General features: G+C 35.6%; 2 protein-coding genes across 14 annotated transcripts in view; one reads left to right on the plus strand and one right to left on the minus strand.

Annotated features, from left to right (window-relative positions):
- Nucleotides 1–19,950, plus strand: part of SOX6 (SRY-box transcription factor 6) — a 369,248-nt gene that overhangs the window by 188,972 nt on the left and 160,326 nt on the right. For all 13 annotated transcript variants that reach the window (XM_026793117.2, XM_014266735.3, XM_074543379.1 and 10 more), the window contains one exon: nt 9,292–9,381. In XM_026793117.2, coding sequence (XP_026648918.1) covers nt 9,292–9,381 — 90 coding nt within the window. The remainder of the gene's footprint in view (nt 1–9,291; nt 9,382–19,950) is intronic.
- The window catches only part of LOC102066075 (uncharacterized), a 68,886-nt gene continuing 53,569 nt past the window's right edge, over nt 4,634–19,950 (minus strand). Inside the window, exon 3 of the mRNA XM_026793129.2 lies at nt 4,634–5,940. Within this exon, the coding sequence (XP_026648930.1) occupies nt 5,909–5,940 (32 nt within the window). The 3' untranslated portion in view covers nt 4,634–5,908. The remainder of the gene's footprint in view (nt 5,941–19,950) is intronic.

Below are 19,950 nucleotides of genomic sequence, written 5' to 3' on the forward strand. Positions count from 1 at the left end.
TATTGCACTCTTAATATTTATTTGAGTAATAAGGAGAAGAATGTCACTTCAATTCAGAAGTGTTTGAGAAGAGTGGATGCCAAAGATGAGAGTGAATTGTTTAGGGTTATAAAAGGGCTATAACAAGGTACAGAGGTATGAGATTATGAGAAAGAATAATGAGGTTAAACATTGGGATAAATTTCAATTTTATTGCAGACTAAGTAGGCTGTGATGGAGATATGCTGTTGAGTTTTAGCTAAGATATTGGCTCAGTCTGTTCTTTTCCACTGGGGGGGGGGAAGAGAGAAAATCTAGAGCTGTTCAAAAAAGAAAGATGTGAGGATGTGGAGGCAAAGAAAATAACAAAATTTGAGATCTGCTTCCATTAGCATGACTTTCTCCTTTCAAAAAATAACAAATATTGCAAGTCCTATCAATTTCATTGCTTTGCTAGGATGCACATAGCAAGAGAATGATATTTTATTTTCCTTTCTCCTTTTTCATATCAGTTTATATAGTCTTTTTAGCAGGGATTGCAAGCACATGGTTCTCCCCTGTTCCTGTCAATCCCTGTTGATTAAAGCTTAAAGTGAATTTCTCTTGCCAATATTATATGTTCACTTGGAAAGTAAATAGAGGTGCAGATACTTAGAGAATAGGTGAATACATGTAATATGCTGTATGCTATCATTGTGATGCAAATAAGGGAATAACTTCAGTGAATACAGCCAATCTAACAGTAAAATATAGCTTATCATGGACTGGAGATTTTAAGTGGAGGAATGAAATGTACATGTAATTTTAATAGACTTAAAAGATATTTCTCTTGTACTAATATGCCAAAACATTGCATCCAAGCAATTACACCGACACTTGAGAAAGCTTCTTTTGACATACGGAGTGTATTGTCTAGTGCAGTGTTCATGAAATTAACATTTTCCTGAAGTAATCATATACAATTAAGTGACCAAATAGTTCTGAGGCAATACAACTGTATTCCACAGGAACTAAATATATTTCTTCACACTGATCCTGCATGTTTTAGTTGAGCAGTCATTAGCATGTTTATAATGGTTCTAATTTAGCACAACATTTTCTGAATTTCATCCTTGAGTCATTTACAAATTGTTCATATTGAGTAAACAAAGGAAACAGATTGCATTTTATACTTAGTAATTTATCTGAAAGAAGAGGGGAGGGTTAATTGTCTGAAAGTTTTGCTCTGTTTGGGGAAGTGATTCTAGTCTTGCCTTGCTTGGCACACAATGCCTTTTTCCCTCTGTTCTAGGGGGAAAAAGAAAAAAAAAAGAATGGAGGAGTGAGTAAAATGAAAAATTAGGAGCAGGAAAAGATTTGCCACTCCCAAAGGGGAGTGTGGAGCAGAACTGGAGCTGGCATGAGATTATCTAAAACAGTTGGTGCATTCCTTAATGATCAAGTGCTTGAGAAGTCCAGCTCTCTCTCACAGAGCATCTGTGTTGATGTTTATATCAGTGCCCTGCTGTATGGGAAAAGCATGCTTTCTCTTGTTGCTTTTCTAAAAATAGCATGGCATATAGCATTGTAAGAGTTATTTTAAGAGAACAAAAACATTTGCAAGGTTAAAGGTCCTGCTTTTTAATAAATAAATAAAAATAAAGGTCAGGACTGTATCTAGGGCTGTTCTTTCCCTGAAATTCAAACTTCTTTTTTATCTGGAGCTTCGCACTGAGCAGAATTCTTTGCACTAGAGAATTCCTGATGAAACAAACCATTTTAGGCAGAATTGGGAGAAATTCAGACTCTACAGTTTTTCCCACTAGCTGCATCATAAAAAGCAGGTCTGGAAATCACCCCCAGCTAAATTCCAGTGTTTCTGTTTAGAATGTCTGTTGTTTCGTGCAAGATCTAGACCATTGAAGTAGTGCAAATGAATTCAGAGGAAAACCAGAACATTTTAATGCCTAATTATTTTTAGTGATCTTGGAGAGTTTTAATTAAAAGTTAAGAGACCTCTCCAAGCTCTTACATTTCTAATTTTATCATATTGTGGAAATCTTGTCACTATGAAAAAATGTGCAGCAATTGGCAGATCTGCCTGGTTCCCTGTCCTAAACAAAATGATCTGTTTGGTAGGCAGATCTCAGTTGCATTTCCATCATTGCTCTTGCAAGAAAACATCCACTGTGAGCTGACTGGCTTTTGCATGTAATTGTATTTAGGGAGTGTTCTTTGCCTTATTTTGTTTTTGTTTGGTTGGGTTTTGTTTGGTTTGTTTTTTTTTTTTTTTCTTTTCATTTTTTTCTCCCTTTTTTAAAACTTTTTTTTAACTTCCTATAGGAAAGAGTCAATATGAGAGGAGGGAGTGAGTGACTGTCCAGGATTATTTGTTTTCTTAACCGCCCAAGCAAGATACAGAATTAAGGAAAGAATTTATTTGCAGTTTGCAATAAAAAAAGCAAAAGGAATTAGCATATTTTCCTGTTCTAAATGTCATATTGCTTATTTTTGTGATGTGATTGTATTTTTTGCTTTTCAAGAACTTGAATTTGGAGAGCTTATTAAATTGAGAAATTCTTGAGAAGTTGGCCAAAGAGATCACTTCGCTGGCTAACAATGTGTCAAAATGCCTTATATTTTAATTTTCTGTTAGACCATGGCAATTAATTATGGTACAAGAATGGCACAGAAATTGAGAGGGATGAGATGAGATTCCCCTGACCTGCTGCTCCACTGACAGCAAGATTGAAGCCAAGCTGCTTATGAGCAAGAGGCAGTGGCAGTGTATTGCAAATATGGATGTTAAGCCTTCAGGCTGATTTTTGATTAGTTTTGTATTGTTGCTGTGTCCTTTTCTTTTATTTAAAGTTTATTGAGATAGAAAAGGATAATTTGTGTTTGAAAGAAGAAAAAAAGGACCTATGGCAACAAAAAAAAAATCTATTTTAGTAATGTTACACGAACGTTACATCTTTGGATTAAAGCAGAATAGATATACCATCCAGCAGTTAAGTTTTAATAGTCATGGTTAAACAGCATTTTATTTTTCAAGCAGTGAATGAAAACATGAAGTCTTTAATTCAATTTTGAATTGTTAGAAGATTATAAAATGATGTTCTTTCAAAGTGAATTAAATTAACCTTTTGCTTTTCTCTTTGATATGAAATGCTAGAGTTTGCATATAATATTAAAATACATACCATGAAGCATGAAAATTAGGAAATATTTTTATGATTTCATTCTATACTAGGTGGTTCTTTATCTCAAGGAAGTCTGATTGGCAGTGAACTCACAAAAGACACATAAGCAAACTGTTGCCATGTACTCAGAGAGGGATCTGTTAACTAAAGATCCCAACCCAGGTATATTAAAGCTCATCACAGATTTTAAAAAACATACTCAGTTTTCTGAATATTTCACCATTTTAATGACTGGATCTAATAATAGCAACAAAGGAGCTGCTTTTTCGTTTAATTGTAAGTAACAAAGATTGACTAGAGTAAATCTAAATTCTGCTTGACTATTATTCAGAAATGTTTCATTTAGCTTTTTCAACTCAGAAGAGGATTTAGTACTCTGTGAAGAATATCGAAACAAATCTTCCTCTTTTAGATCTCTGATGTATTTTGTTATTATTTGAGGTGCCATGTCCTTAGTTTCACCCACTTGAAAAAAACACATTTGCACTTGAAGCATGGGCTGAGATGTGCAAAGGTGCAAGCAGAAGCAGGCCAAAAATGATAGTTACTGTAATGTTAATTTGCAGCTTAGTTGCTTTTTGGGGGAAAAGCAGGTCTTCTGTAGAAGGAATCAAGTGCAATAGGCCTAGTATGCACACAAATGTCTGTCACAAGGAGTTCATAATCTTATTTAACATTCTTTCAAAGAAAAAACCCCACACAATACTTATTCTCAAACAAATATTTCATAGATGCTGACAGGCTAATTCCACTTGTGCTATTTTTCTTATACAGACTTGAATGAGACATGTGAACTCATTTGACAAAGTCTGGTCCAATGGACACCTTTTCTCCCATGGAGCTGAAGGCAAATAAAATGTAATGAAAGTAGCTTGGGGAACATAGAACACTAGAGATGAAGGAACTGGCAAATTGATATTTAGTCCCAAACTCTGCTCAAATGTAATATTATTATGTTTAACAATATCTACTAAATTATAATAGGATATAATACATACTTAGTCCTGAAATAGAGAAAAAGTTGCCTTTAGTTCTGTAGTATCATTCTTCTAAAATAAAGAAAATAACTTTATCCTCCTGCTCCTACTGTGGATCTGATCATGTTTTAGAGCAATTTCTCTTGCAGCATGCCTTATTTCTCTGCTAAATCCTCTCCCTTGTCTTCCCCAGTGCCTCTTTGCTTGAGATGTAACAATTCAGATGCACGTAGAAATATGTCACCTATACCTCTATACCTTTGATTGAATTATATTTCCGTATTGTTTATGAACTTGCTGTGCATTTGCAATCATTATTAATAAATCAATGTGCTTTTGTCTTCTGTCACAAAGTAATGTGTGGATTCAAAAAGAATTGTATGCAAAGCAAGTCATGTTTTAGAACTCATATCATTAATAATTATCTGTTTGCAGTATTGTTACAACATGTTTTGAGGGAAGCTTATTACAAGAGAAATAACAAGGCACTGCACAGTAGAAAGAATAAGACAGTTCAGTTGATCACTGGTATAGGTGTTATAAATATGCCAGTCTGTACTATAGTGTTTTATTAAGTCTCAAAAAGTCAAAGCTGATTTGAAATAATAATGTCTGACAGTCAGTGCTTTGAAGTTTTGCTGCTGCACTCTCACATTTAGGTTTTCTTTTATGTATGACTTTACCATAAAAAAACAAAAACTCACACATGGCATGAACGTCTTTTTTTTTTTTTTTTTTAATCTGTATTTCAAAGAAAGTAATAGGCGGCTACTTTGGTGAATTAAAAGGGGGAAAAATAAATAAGGAACAACCCCCAAAATCAATGAGGATAGGGGCAGGCCACTGCCAGGTCATACAGTATTCATGTATGGTTGGGGTGAGGAACTTGTTGAAGAATGCAAAAGTGAAATTAAAAGGGAAAAAACCCAGAGCTGAAAAGAGGGGGAGAATAAGGATGAGACAAGAGGCAAAAGCTAGCCCTGATTCAAACAAGATGACTTTCATTCAGTCAGAAGAACTTGAGAGCTTGGCTGTGATAGCTAACACGCTGGCTCTTCATCACCGGCCGTGCAACAAAGAGCTGGATTCCATCCATTCCATGACTGATTGATTACCCAACGGACAAATGTTAATTCTTTTCATCGATGCTTTGTCATTGTGAAGAGATCCTTTTCATCTAACACCTAGGGTTTTCTTCCCTCAGCTTTCTGTCCCCCCCTGATTATATATATCTTTTAACATCCTCTTCTCATTCACCTTTGCAAAACTGTCATGTCTAACAAGATTCTCACAGTACTTTAAACTCCTTTAGTTTACAATTAAAAATGCTAACTAAGTATGTAACAAACCGTGATATTAAATAATACTCAAAGATTTAATTTAGTCATCATAATTATACTTAACCTGTTTGCTGTCCTTGAAGGAATTTTTTTTCCTAGTTCACAGGGGAAGAATATAAAGGAAGAGAAGCTGTGTGTTTTTTAATAGAATCAATTGCTCCAGTGCAACTTCACGAGTTTGATCTTACATGTGCCAGTAGAAAATATGCTACTGCGCAGCATAAGCCTGACTGTGGTTTATAAAGTCAGTGAGAAGAGCTAAAAATGTATAAATGCTAATTTCTTTCATTGCTTCTTTTGTAATTGTCTTCAGCAAGAATACCCCTGAATTTTGAAAATGTCGGGATGCACAAGGCTTTGGAATGGTGCTGAAGCAGTGCAGGGAGAGTGATGCAGTGCAGATGTGAATTCGGGCTCCTTCCTTCACTGCTCAGTGCTGGATTCCAAGTCGATGTTTTGTTTCTATAATGAATCAAATCAGAAAATGAATCAATATGGATGAAGACATTTTACTGATGTCAGAAGATATCTCTGTAGATTTTATATGTCTGTAAAAATTACTTTTCAGTACAGAAAGGAGAAAAATGCCTTTCTGCTTCGCAGACCTTTTCAAAATGTGTCTTTGTGAGCACGGAATGCAGAACTTGAAGGGAGTCACGCCTTTCAAGTATAAGCCTTTATATTCAGTTTTGGGTCTAATGTGGAGAACCTCCAGAGGGCTTTAACCCCATATCATTATTTTAAAATTGAAAAATTATGCAGAATAAATATGGTAATTGAAAATTTACAGGATTTTCACTGCGCTACTTTTACAGTAGTGTAAAAAATTTTATTAAAAGGCTCATTGTGTAATCATTTTTGTAATCCTCTCAATAGCAAAATACAGTAGCTATAAATTGTGTGGTCAGATCCAGGACACAGAATTTGAATGAGATAGGGGTGTTAAAAGAACTCTTTCTTAAGGAATTTTAGTCATTTGAAGAGAAAAATTCTAACCAGCAATATGATTATATCAAAAAGGCACACAAATAGACCCGTTTTCCAATCCAGCTCTTTCCTAGTCTGTCTTTAGAAATACATTTTTTGTCCTTACATAATATAAGAACACTACAGATAAGCTTGGGTGTTCTTAGGAACAGTGAGAGAAAAAATAAAACAAGTGCTTTTGAGGAAAGTGTTTTATAAATTTCAGTAATATGCTAGTTCTTTCTTCTTTTTTCCTTTTTCATTGAAATATTTTTTTTCTTTGTGTGAATTGAGGAAACGTCTTAGTTAAAAGCAGTAGAATACGTAACTTAGAGAAAACATAAAAATAAAATTCTAAAGCTTTTTTTTCAGGGATGAGGGGTCTGAAATTTTGGCAGGGGAGAAACACAGAAACCTCTTTTTAACTAATCATGATATCACAAAAAAGGACAAATTATAATGTTCTATTGATAATTGATGGTTATTTCTTGATTCTCCTATTATCAGGCCAGAACTCATAAAAGTAATAAGTGCCTGTTATTGTTAAAAGTAAATTGTTATTATATAACTAGTATTTTAACACTGCCTATTGCAACTTACAGCTCCTTAATTTTGTGTCTTTCATAGAAAGATATAATTAGTAAATAAATTAGCTTTTCTGCTGAAATATTACTTCAAAAATATTTATGAGCTGTGTTGTCTTTCCATGGAGGCTTGCATGGTAAAAATGTGTTGCAATTAAAACCTGATCTCTGATCTCTTGGTAGTTACAGTTTTGTTTGCTTTCAATTGGTTTTTGTTTTGTTTGGGGGTTTTGTTTGTTTGTTTATGTCAAATGAGTTATACTAATGAATTTTTAGGCTGAAATAAATTGTACCCTAACATATGATTGGCCATAGGACTATTTCCTTCCTTAGACTTCTCCCTAAATCTTTAACTCCTCCTTTTGTGACCTCTTTGAATGTCTCTCCTCCCTCTGAGTATTTTTGGAATCGTCTGAAGAGGAACAAACTGTTACCTGTTGCAATGATATGATCTGTGTTGCCATTCTTAAATCTGGGCAATTTGCTTTTGCTTTCACATGTGTGAGTACTTCTGCTGGGACTACTGAAATGACAATTTCAGCTGTGATTTGACCTTAATTGGCTGGTAATTTAGTGGAAGACTGAATTCTGCTTTCTCATACAACTCATTGTTAATTCGTGACTGGAGTAGGACCGGTACAAAAATAATTAAAATTTGGAATATTATTAGCTACTTAGAAAGCATTGTGCAAATTGGCCTTCTCAAACAAGTGGCCCCTTGCTATGAGAGTTTCTCGGAAGAGAAGTTGCATGGCTTTTCCCCTAGGAACTCTGTGCTCAGCACTGCCCAGGGTGATGCGTGGTCTTACAAGGAAGGTCCTTTGCTACAATTTGTTTTTGGAAGAGAATTATGAGTAAGTTTTGATATTTTGCAAACTGGCCCTAAGGGTTTCCAAGGAGTTTAGCACAGACATTGTTGGTCAGTCTGCCTGCAGGTGAAAGCAAGCACACAAAGTTTAATAGAGATTTTATTGTTACTAACTGTGAAGGACAAATGAGTGTTGATTTGTTTTTGACATTTTCTTGATAATGGTTTAGAAATCTGAATTGTCTTTCTTAAAAGTCATAAAAGCCCACATCACATCAACAGAATCATAGAATGACCTGGGTTGGAAGGGACCTTAAAGATCAATTTATTTCAACCCTTTGCCATGGGCAGGAGGGACATCTTGCACTATCCCAGAGCTCAGAGCTCCATCAAACCTGGCCTTGGACACTGCCAGGGATGGGGCATCCACAGCTGCTCTGGGCAATCTGTGCCAGGGTCTCACCACCCTCACAGGAAACAATTTTCTCCTAATATCCAATCTAAACCTACTCTCTTTCAGTTTGAAGCCATTCCCCCTTGAGCTGTCACTATATTCTCTTGTTAATAGTCTCTCTCCATCTTTCCTGTAGGCTCCCTTCATAAGAATTTCTATCTTAAAAATGACCTTTTCTAGGTATCTGCAAGGTTATCTATAATTTAGACATCAGAGCCAATTAGTTTAATTTAGGGAATGAAAAAAACCTTTAGAATTTATTGGAGTCTGTTATGCTCAGTATAAAATTTTGTAGTGGGATTAGGGTCTGATCATAGGGAGCTTACTAGGGCCAATCTTTTACTTTCTCCAAAGTGCAATGACTTCAGTGACAGTTTTGCCTCAAGAAGGCCTCCCAGGCTGGGGCAAAGCCTTGAAATGCATTCTGAAGTTGATATGATGAAGTCCTATCTTCTAATCATTGCATGTTGTTTATAGCCTACTGAGAAAATTTCTGATACTGTGAACATCGAATATGTAGAGTGCTTTCATGAATTCCATGGAGACATTATATGAATAACTTTTGCATTGACATGGGTATAAAAATGGGTTTCAGATGTCACTGTGTGCCAAATTTCCAAAAAAAGCTACTAAATCTTCATGTATAATTTCGAGTGTACAATCATTCTCAAATGAAAAAGACAGAATTCGTATATACATTGGCAATCTATGCATGTAAATTGGCAGTTAGCATGCATAAATCCTCAACGAAGTTTTTCTTTCAATTAGACCCTTGTTAAATCCATAGTAACTCCATTAACCCCAGGGGAATTACTTTGGATTTAAAATGCAGTTAAATAAGAACTGAGTGTGGCTGCAAGTTCTTTTTCTTTCTAAGCTATGGTTCGACTGGTACTGGGAGATGAAGGTGGTACTGGTACTTAAAATGAAGGTGGCACCTGTTTTTCTGTAAGAATATGTTTCCTAATTTTATTTTTTTATTTTTTTATTTTTTTTAATAGATTCATCCTGTATGGAAAAGCTACTTTCTAAAGACTGGAAGGAGAAGATGGAAAAATTAAACACAAGTGATCTCCTTGGAGAAATTAAAGGTATTTCACTAGATCAAATTTTAAATGTTTGCATATATTTTAAGAAAGGGATTGAGGATTTTTTGAAATTTCAGAAAAAATAATAGAAATAGCTAATAGAAATAGCTGTCATGACTAGAGGGTGCCATTCTTTCCAGGCAACTCACCCTGGTTTTTAATGTTTATCTTAGAAATGACTGATGAGTGTGCAAAAAAAATGGAGTATGTCACAATTGGTTATAGGCAGTTCTCACAAAACACCAGGTTAATTACATTAGTTCACTGACATCAGCCATATATCTCTGAGCAGAGGAAGAGGAAGAAATGCAGAGTTACCAGTACTTGGTACTGCTTCTTCCCAGTTGCACAAACTGTGTATAGAAATAACCTTCAGATTATAAAGGGTGGTAATTGTGCCATTGCTATTCCAAATCTTTGATTTAAAAAAAAATAAATAAAAGGGTTTCTATTAATCCCCTTATGCAGAGAAAGAGCAAGTCTGGAGACAATTTGGGACTCACTGAAATCAGTGCAAATTTTTTTATATATGTAGGCAGTAATTTCCAGTACTCTCATTATTTCTTGAGCCAGCATCCTAGGAAAAGTGAAATTCTCTTGGCAATTAAGTACTAGGTAGAAAACTCGAAGTGTTTTTCTCCACCCATCAATTATTCCATGCATTTTCCTGGTGAGAAGAAATTCAGTGTTATTGATTAAGCAACAAATTTAACGTGTGCTTTTTTTGTGCTGTGAGAAGGGGTCATAAGGCATGTTTGTGGAGTACACAAAATACCTAAGATTTATTTATCTTCATTTGTAAAATTTTCTTAAACTGCAACTGCAAAGGTGTGGAAACAAAGAGTCATGTTCATTATATTAATAACTCTTTTCTTTAAAATTCTTTAATGTAAAAAAAATATATATATTCTATTTGATGAAAATTGAAGCTTAGGGATTTAAATTTCCACTGGGGAAATTCAGGATAGTTCAATTTTTTTTTTTATTATACAAGTAGATGAAAGATTGGCTCTTTTTAATAAGTAAGTTATAATTGGTTCCTTCAGGACCAAAAATCTGTTGGATTCTCCTGATTTTTCTGGTAGAATTATGACAATGCATATATGTTAGGCAGGTAAGAAATCCCATAGTAATATCAGTGACAGAAACATAGCATACAATTTTGCAGGAATGTGCTAAAATTGACTGCATCAAATCCCCAAAAAATTATGTCTTGAAATCACAATCTATTTAAAGCCATATTGTCTCTTAATAGTGTGGAAAACATTGAATGCTAGTTGAATTATTATTGTCTATTAATTGCAAAATATAGCTGCTTAGTCCTTAAATAGAAACTACTTGAATGCTATTAGCGAATCAAATTTAAAAGAGGTGGCATCTCTAACAATGCAGAATAATGTTCTTTATTCTTTTATATGGCACAAAATGCTTTCTAATGACATCTTATTTGTTGAAAAAGAAAGGTTTGTTTTTCTGGATTTCTGTTGTTCCTCCTATTTTCTTAGCATATATGTTCTCTGCAGAGTGAGTGGGTAGAGTTCTTGCCTCTCATCCTTTTCCCATCTCCCTACAAAGCACTCTCACTCAGATTTGGAAGAATTCCCAACTGTCTTTTCCAGGGGAATAGCCTATTAGGTGTGTAAAAAAGGTCATCTGATTAGGCTCAGCAGATTTATGTGTTGCCAGTCCCTCAGTCAGTTTCCACAGCCCATTTCCTGAGTAACCTGTCCTTAAGTTGTCATAATATCTGCAATATTCATCCATGCTGCTCGTTGGCTTCCAGCAAGATGCAAAGCTGAATCTTCGCTACTGCAGCTGCATTTAATTTTTTTAAAAATAGAACCAACATGGAAGACAAAAAATGGTTGCTGTTATGTTGTGGTTTACACTTCAAACTTCTTGACAAAGGCATTAATATTGTTTTATAGAAGAAAACTAGGTGCAGGGTTACATAGCTGGAGTAGGAGCAGGTCTGAAGTTGGAATCCTTTCCTTTGGGCTCCCAAACCCATGGCCTAACCACTGTCTGCAGGCTGGTTACCTCTGAGCCAATAAAACCACTATTAACCAAATAGTCTGCTATTAACTCCTATCAGCATTTGTGTACCTTAAATCACCTCAGAAAGGAAAAAAAAATCCACAAGCAAATAACAATCTAGCACATGGCATCTTGAAAACCTGATTACATGAAGGAAACAAAGCAAAGTAGGGAAGCATACTTTAAAATAAATCCTTTCATTGTTCAAGGTGGTAGAATCCACAATCATGAAGTTCATTTTCATGGCGATGATTGAATTTCCAGCAAGGTAACTGGCAGGGTATTTTGGGATCTGAAAGAACTGCATTTGAAAATCTATTGTCTTTGGGAGGTCAAATATATTTTTCCTCCATTTCCGTTAGATTCTAAATAATTTTATTGAATTGATCTTGTGCGGAATTTCTGCTCATATTACTGAGAGTCTGACTTAGAGACATGAAGTGATGCAGTAAAATAAATAAATGAGTTCATTAAAGAAAAAAAAAGTTGAATATAAGAGAGTAAGGTGTGGTTCTGTGAGGAGCTGCTCTTTGCACTGACTGTTACTGGGAGTTGTTTATTTTAGAGAGAAGGCGTTGCTCTCACTAAGGATAACCTGAGCACATATTCTTCCTCTGTGTCTGCACAACCACAGCCCTCCCCCTTCAGTGAAAGACTAGCATCTTGGTTGTGGGAAGGCAGTTCACTAAGAATCAGTGCCAGAAAAAAGGATGAAAGCAGGAAAAAAAAAATGTACCACTGACACAAACTGTTTCTATTCATGTTTGGGAAGCACACAGACAAGGAGAAAAGATAATTGGCTGAGAGAAACAAATAAAAACGGTATTTTCTTGCTTTACCGTCTATATTTAGAACACAATAGTGTTAATCAAGATATAATTATAAACTATATCTATTAATTCAGACAATAGAGGCCAATACAAAAGTAACAAACAGTGAATAATTCTTTTTTTCTCGGTGTGGGATTGTTCCTGTTCACAATTACTCTTGCATAGTGTGCCTCACTTGTAAAATTGCTTTTTCTGAGTTTCTTTATTAGGATTTCAGTTATTGATAATGGTCCAGATTCTTCCTTGAATTCCAGCCAAACAAGCCATTGACTTCAGGGAGGTTGCATGAAACTGAGGAGAATCTGGCAGAATGCTTTCTAGCCAAATTCCAGTGGTTAAATAAGTCTGCTTGTTCATTTGATATGTTTATAAATGAAACACATAGGTCAAGTTTTCAAAGGTCTCTGAAGCAGTTGACCTGAGTTAAATGCCTTCCTCACCTGGAAGAAAAAACCCCAGAGCTGTCTGTGCAAATCATTTGATTGTATGCTATTTGCCAGGGAGTGCATGCAAATAGATTTATTTAAGGTATACAAGCAATTTGTTAGGCTTACATCTGGCTTTTGCAGTATTTGGTTTCTTTTGTATAAAAATTAGGATCAGGAAATACTTTTCATTCTAATTGTTGTTATTACATATTTGAATAAACAAAGCGAGGCAGGGCTCTTTTCTTTATTTCCAGATATTTGGGTGCACAGAGCTCTGTCCTCACCCTCCCTCACTGCATGAATTCCTGTTGCTTGGTTATCTAGTTTTTCTTCAGCAGCCACAGCTAGGCAGAGTAGCATCATTTATCACTATACAGAGTCTGTTTTAAGTTTTCTGTTTCTGTTCCAAATATAAATCTCTGTAATAGCACGGTCTTGCATGCATCAAGCAGTTGTCCTACTGAAATAGCCCTCAATGGTCTTTCTCAGCATGCAGAGGCTTTGAAGATCAAATAAGAAAGGTCAGTCTTTAAGTAACTTAAGCAATGATGTTATCGTGGAAGGGTCAGAATTGGTCCAGCAGCCTCGGAGCAGAGTGACTCCTGGGTCAGCAGCTCCTGTGCTGCAGGTTAGTCCTGTGCCTTCCATTGGTGCTGTTTACAGCTGGAGCTCTCTATATTTATAGGCATTGTGACTTGAATGTCACATGCTGTCTTTGTACAGTAGGCTCTATTTTGGGGAGGTGAGTGATTGATGTCCATGGCTTTATCCAACACAGAAGGCTGTTTCTATTATGCTTCCCGTGCTTGTCCCATCTCCTTTATATGTTTGCTGCTTTAGTAATAAGAGTCTAAATCCCCTGTTCTGTGTGACATGTGAACATTTAATGGCCTCAAAATATTTGGGTAGGTGGGAGGCAGGATTCCTGCTTCCTTGGGAAAGTTGAATTTAGTGTAATGAAGCAACTTCACCCACTTGATAGTCCTCTAATAAGATATCCACAAACAATTTTAGAAAGGATGTTTGTCCCTGGTATGGGAATAGGAGAGACACAAGGAGATTTTTTCTAGGAGCATTTTTTTGTCTGTATTAATGACTGGAAGAGGACTGTAAAGCACAACTGTTTGAATCCAGTAATTTAACACTCTCCATTTCTGGAATAGTCTTGGAAAGAGTTGTGCATGAATGAATCCTTGAGAAAGTTGTGGTTTTTACAGTGAATTAATTTTTTAAAAAACATGCATGATTTACAAAACATTTTAAAATGTTATTTTTGCTTCTATTTTAAAAAAATTGTCTTCACAGATAAGCTTTCAGGTGTTTCTTGCTGTGCTATATCAAATGTGAAGTCCATTTAGAGGAAAATAAATCTGTTTTCCTCCTTTAGCCCTGATCAACACTGTAGTCTGAATTTGTAGTAATTATTTTTCAGTATAATTGCTAAAAATTCTTTCTCATGAAGTTGAAGGGTATATAACAGTCTGCCTCATAAATATGTATAAATAAATATATATAAGCCTTATATCACAGAGGCACTCAGAGGTTTTTAATTATGTCACTTTGTACGGCTATAGACATTTCAAAGCTCTCCTTTGTGCTCTCTGTTATAAACATATTTTATTTCTTTTGAAGTCTGTGTGATATACATACTAGCAATTAAAAACCCAGCTCAGGCTTTGAGACACAAGGTCTTCTTAATTAAAACTCAAACAAAAGCTACAAGCAGAAGCCCCACTATATGATTAAGGTCTAAAGTGTTACGATACATTAGAATCATTGTTAACTGCTAGGATTTAAAAAATCAATACACAGGAAAAAGAATCAACTGGTTCCAATTAGCGAAACCAATGAAAACATTCAACAAAACAGCACAGCCCAGAACCCCAACACCCAAATCCTCAAGAAATTGCTCCTGATTAGGAATATACCACAGGCTATAAAGGTTTCTCATAATGAATTTATTGCCATGATATGATGAAGTGATACGTTCAGCTTTGTGTGGCAGCTCTCCAGATCAGAGCAGTGCTTTTGTTGTGCCATTGCTCCAGTCAGCCACCAGCACTTTGTGTAACATGGTACAAGGGCTGTGCTTCCCGGTCTAACCTGACCTTATAAATTGAGACATTTGAATGTCTGAATATTTCATAAGCACTTTCAACAGTTAATGTTTGCACGCCCTTTAGTCAAATTTGCTTGAAGAAGGTAATGAATTCCAAAAAGGAAAATATTTTGTTAAAATTACCAAGCCCCATCATATCTGTTTGTTATGGTCAAGATACCAGCACAATTAAACTAATCACCAGTATGAAAGGCATTCAACTACATTTTCTTACATCTTCTTGACTTATTTTTTAATATTAAATAAATTTCTTCAGATTATGGATTTAAGCAGACATACCCCCAGTTGTACAGACATAGGTCTGTGGAAGAGATTGGACTGCTCACTGCACATAGTGCTAGTGTTTAAATTATGTCCGTATAAGTCTTGGCAGGATTGAAGCTGTGTTTGTCACATTAAAAAAAAGCCAAACATTTTTGTTGCTCTAGTCTTTTGGTGAGAGGGTTGTATTTCAGTGCCACCTCTCACAATCATGTCTACTCTTAATGTTGAAAGTTAATGACTATTACCATTTCTAGTTCTTAAAACTCCAGAACTATAAATTACACTGTAATCAACCTTTCACATAAATCAAGTTTCCTATATTGTTGAATATATTTTATAAAAAGCATCAAGCAGGATGCATGGCCTTTAGTTCCAGGCACACAATGATTTTTTTTACTTACCACAATCACAGAAATCTATATGTTTTTTACCTTATCAGTGTATATTTCTAAGCTTAACTATTCAGAGGTCAGTGTATGAACTCTGCACTATACTGAAATAAATATGACAGCCCAATTATATTCTGAGTTTTGTGAAATGTGTCCCAAATAATGTAAGAAATAGTATCAACAGTTCGTGGGAAAAAGCAACAAGATGGATAATGATGCTAATAATAAGGAACTCAAACAGCAATACATTTCTTTTGGACCTTAGTACCTTCTCCTCTGAAAGTGGCTGTCCCTGGCAAATTCTTTTGACTCTGGTCCTAGCTTAGTTGCCAATAAAATTTCTTACCTTTAGCAAAATAAAACCCCTACTGAAGACAAATGCACAACCTCTTATGGAAAAGTAAGTGTATATGTAGGAGTTTGCATGGCTGAAACAAAAGTGGAAGCTCCATTTCTTATATTTCATCACGCTTCAGTGCTTTTGACTTTTCGTTGCTTATTGTTACAAAGTCAAATTCGAACAAATTGATGAATGTCAGCATTTATCTAGAAAAATACATGTAGGCACAATATGGAAAGGACTGAAATTTTCTGGTCAATGTGGATGTTGTGGAAACCTCCAGATGTACTTTTACCAGCCTTTTGTGATTGGTGTTTCATGTTCAGGGAACTTTCAGTGCCATTTAAAGAACACAATGTCCTGCAGCATTCTGTCCCTGGACACTGTGCAACCTGTGGAAGGGTGTAAGGAAAGGGCAAACATACACTAATATTTCCTCAGCATACTCTTCCAATATCCCACAAAATATGATTAATGGGTTGCTTGATTCAGAGGTGGTAATTCAGGTTTAATGACCCTTGATAGAATTACCATCTATGAACATGTCCAACCACTTTTGAACCCTTTAACAGACAGCTGCAGAGTCTGTGGGGATCAGCTCAGCAGTTAGCAATATGGTGTATATTTGCACCCAGTACCTTGCAGGTGTCCCTAGATCTTAGAATGGACATTCTCAGAATGAACTGTTCTCTCCTCATCTCCTCTTTTACACTACACTCTGTCACTTTTCCAGCTTGAAAAGTAAAAATATATTTATTTACTCTTTATATGAAAGCTGTTTCTGCTCTCTCCTCAGCCTTCTCTTCTGCAGCTAATTTGGAAAGAGACCCCTTGCATAAAATATAACTTTTTGAGCAATATCAAACTTTGGCACTGAATAATGAGGACCTCTGTGGCATTCCTTTTCACTTTCAGTTTTAAACTTCATTTCTGAACAGAAAGTTGTGTCTTGAAGGGGCATCTTGATGTGTGGCTATTGTGTGGTAATGAGGATGTCCTGATGATATCAGATTCTGTTTTTTTTCTTAAGAGATAGATATGTAAAAATACTTTACTGGGAACTTAACAAATTGAGGCAAGTCAGAAATGTCATCTGTAAGACTCAAGGCACATGGCATTAGTATTGAGGAAAAATGAAGCAGGAGCACATTTAGTAACTGCCCCACAACTGATAATAGCAAGAACATAATGTGCAACCTGACACAGCCACTGACTAAAAAGTCAAAGCTCAATGAGGAATAGAAGAAATATAAGAAGGGTTGTCCTTGTCCCCTCTAAACAAGTTGACCTTTCAGAGGAGGTTAATTATCAGTGTTTTTTTCAAGATATCTTGATTTGTTTAACTGTGTCACTTCACTTAGGATCTGACCAATGACATCTGACAGTTTTCTGCCAAAGGGCAAATCTAGCCAAACTGGGATCATTTTCCTTGTTTTCACCTCCTTCTGCCAACATTAAAGTGATTTCAGGATAATCATGATCCCCTTGCTCCAGTCAGGTCATTCACAATGCTGTCCCCTTACTTGGTGAGTGAATTGATATCAATTCACTATGTCCCTTTTGTTCCTCCCTCAAATATTTATGGTGGATTAAAGTAAATAATTTATCTATTTTCCATCCCAATGAATTTTTTTGTTGCTGTGTTTTGGCGTGATTTGCCAATACAGAAAATTTTCAAAACCATGATAAAGATGAAGTCCCATCAATCAATTAATACCAATATATGAATTTAAAAAAAATAGAAAGATGTATTGAAATAACTTCCAGAGAAATTTGTCTGAACTGAGGAAACACAAATCTAGGAAGGATGTAGCCTGCCCTGATCCTATGAATTCATTGTAGGTGTTACTCTCTGTGATGATAATATTAATGGCTTTATAGCCAGGCAGCTTGATCAAAACTGGATCTTTGTCATTAGCTCTCAGTGAAACCATGTTATTATGAACATACCTTTCTTATCCTTTTTTCTTTAAATTGCTGTTAGTTTAACCCACATATCCTAATATTTACCTCAGTCTGTATTGATATATTTTAACAAAGTTTCTTACTAGACATATTGTCATGAATGTTCTTGAAGAGCTCTCCAAGATTAAGCTGAGACCTGTTCTTAAGCTGCTTAAAATTTGTTGCCCCATAGATAGCAGAAATGAGAGGCTAACACACTCATGTTGGGAGTGAATCTTCGAGTCTATTAAGATTTGTTTGAACAGGTTTCCATCACAACAGGTGCACAATTACTTTATGAGTAAAATATTATCAGCCTTCCAAATTAGCCGGGGCAAAATGCAAGTTGTCTGATTAAATAATCAAACTCAATACTTAAAATGCACTTGATTTCCACAGGAATTTTAAGATGCTAAGTCCCAGTCTATCAGTGAAACTGTGATTGTTTGCAGCATGCAAGTAGCAGCTTGTAGAGTATCCTGTTTGGTATGTTTTACATAATTCACCCTACATTATACAACACAAAACCACTAAAAAAGCGTATAATAACGGGTTTTACTTCTAGTAAAACAATTTTAATCTTCCAATGAAGGTATTATACTGTGCATTAAAATCAGAAAAAGAAGTAGGCTCTAATGGAAAATAGTTTGAAAGTGTTCTGCATTCAATTAGGAGGCACATCGGTTTGGAAATACAAAACCCAATGTTCTTTTAAAATAATTTAGTTTATGAAGAGGGAGGAACTAGAGAAAAATCCTGTGAGTCTGAATTGCAGCTTGCAGTGTGGAGATCACATGTGTCACCCGTTACTGAGTAGCTTAGTAGGCACAGTAACTCAGAGACCCAAGAAATAAGTAAAGTCTGAAACAGTAGGTTCACCACGAAGGGGAAACTTAGCAGTGCACCTATCAGGCACAGATTATACACAGGTAACTGTTTGTTTTCATATCTGAATCTGTTTGTCAATCAAGGAATGCCGTGAATCAGGAGATGGGATCTCAAATACAAAACCACAAAGTCAGAGACAGCATCTGGAGGAGCTCCAAGCCACAAAAATTAGGGAAGAAACACAGAGGGAACAAAAACTGTAAATGCTTGCATGGATTCTGCCTCTATATACATTGAATTTAAATAATTGTGTTGATACATCAGTAATAATAATTGCTGATAAAAATTATAGTCCTTATTTTGGGCAGCAATATGTTTTACTAAATGTGAAATTAAAGGCAATTTGTATTAATTAGGGATAATATGAAAGTATGTAAGCGGTTGACATTTCCGACATTTTTAAACACACTACTATGTGCGAAGATAGATCTTTTGCATTTGTTTTGGCTTGGAAATACTGTGGATTGATATATGCCCCCAAAGTATTCTGTTGACAGAAGATCCCAGTTCTAACCCCTGAGATCAGAAAATTATTTATAGTTCACTGTAGTTTGAAATTTAATTATGGGATTTGATCTTCGATGTGACTGTTTAGTAGACAATTGTAGTTCTCCCTGAAAGCTGGAATACACCCTTAGTACAGATAATAAACCAAGATCTTCTAATTGCAGGTGGTACACTCAGATTGCAAGATTTAAGAAGTTGCTGTAGTGTATGCAGATATTTCATGTAGGCTTACACAAATAACTTGTTCTAAATGTGGGGAAATTTACAGACATCAAATCTCAATTGGTAACCTCAAAAGAACAGATTTATTAAGGAAGGTCAAGAAAATGAAATGGGCATAGCTGTTCAGTGGTTTAGTTTTTCCAGATTCCTTAGGAATTGTAGAGCACCTGTTGGCTTCTTTAATTGAGTTTTACCTTCAGCCCCTGCCGCTGGTGCCAGGACATATGTGCTGGGAAGCTGCAAGAGTCACAGGATGACTGTGGATATTTTTTTAAAGGCTGTAGAAAATAGAGGTTTTCTACTTCAGGATGTATTTAATTGACCCTCCTATCTGGTTTGGGGGTTTTTTTTGTTGTTTTTTTTTTTTTTTTTTTTTTTTTTTTTTTTGTTGTTGTTGTTGCTTTCTTCGCCTCCCAGGGGTTATACAGTGTAATTTTGTGCCTCTCAGACTTCAGCCAAAGACAGGGTTAGGGTTAGGGTGCCCACTTCTGAAGGATAAAGGTTTTCCTAAAAAGAAATACTTAATCCTATCAGGTTAAGTCTGCCACTTTTCAAGATAGCAGTGATAGACAAAGACCCTTTGTGTCTCTGCATATTCTCAGAA

This window comes from Zonotrichia albicollis, chromosome 6 (assembly GCF_047830755.1).
Source record: "Zonotrichia albicollis isolate bZonAlb1 chromosome 6, bZonAlb1.hap1, whole genome shotgun sequence".
Taxonomy (NCBI): Eukaryota; Metazoa; Chordata; class Aves; order Passeriformes; family Passerellidae; genus Zonotrichia; species Zonotrichia albicollis.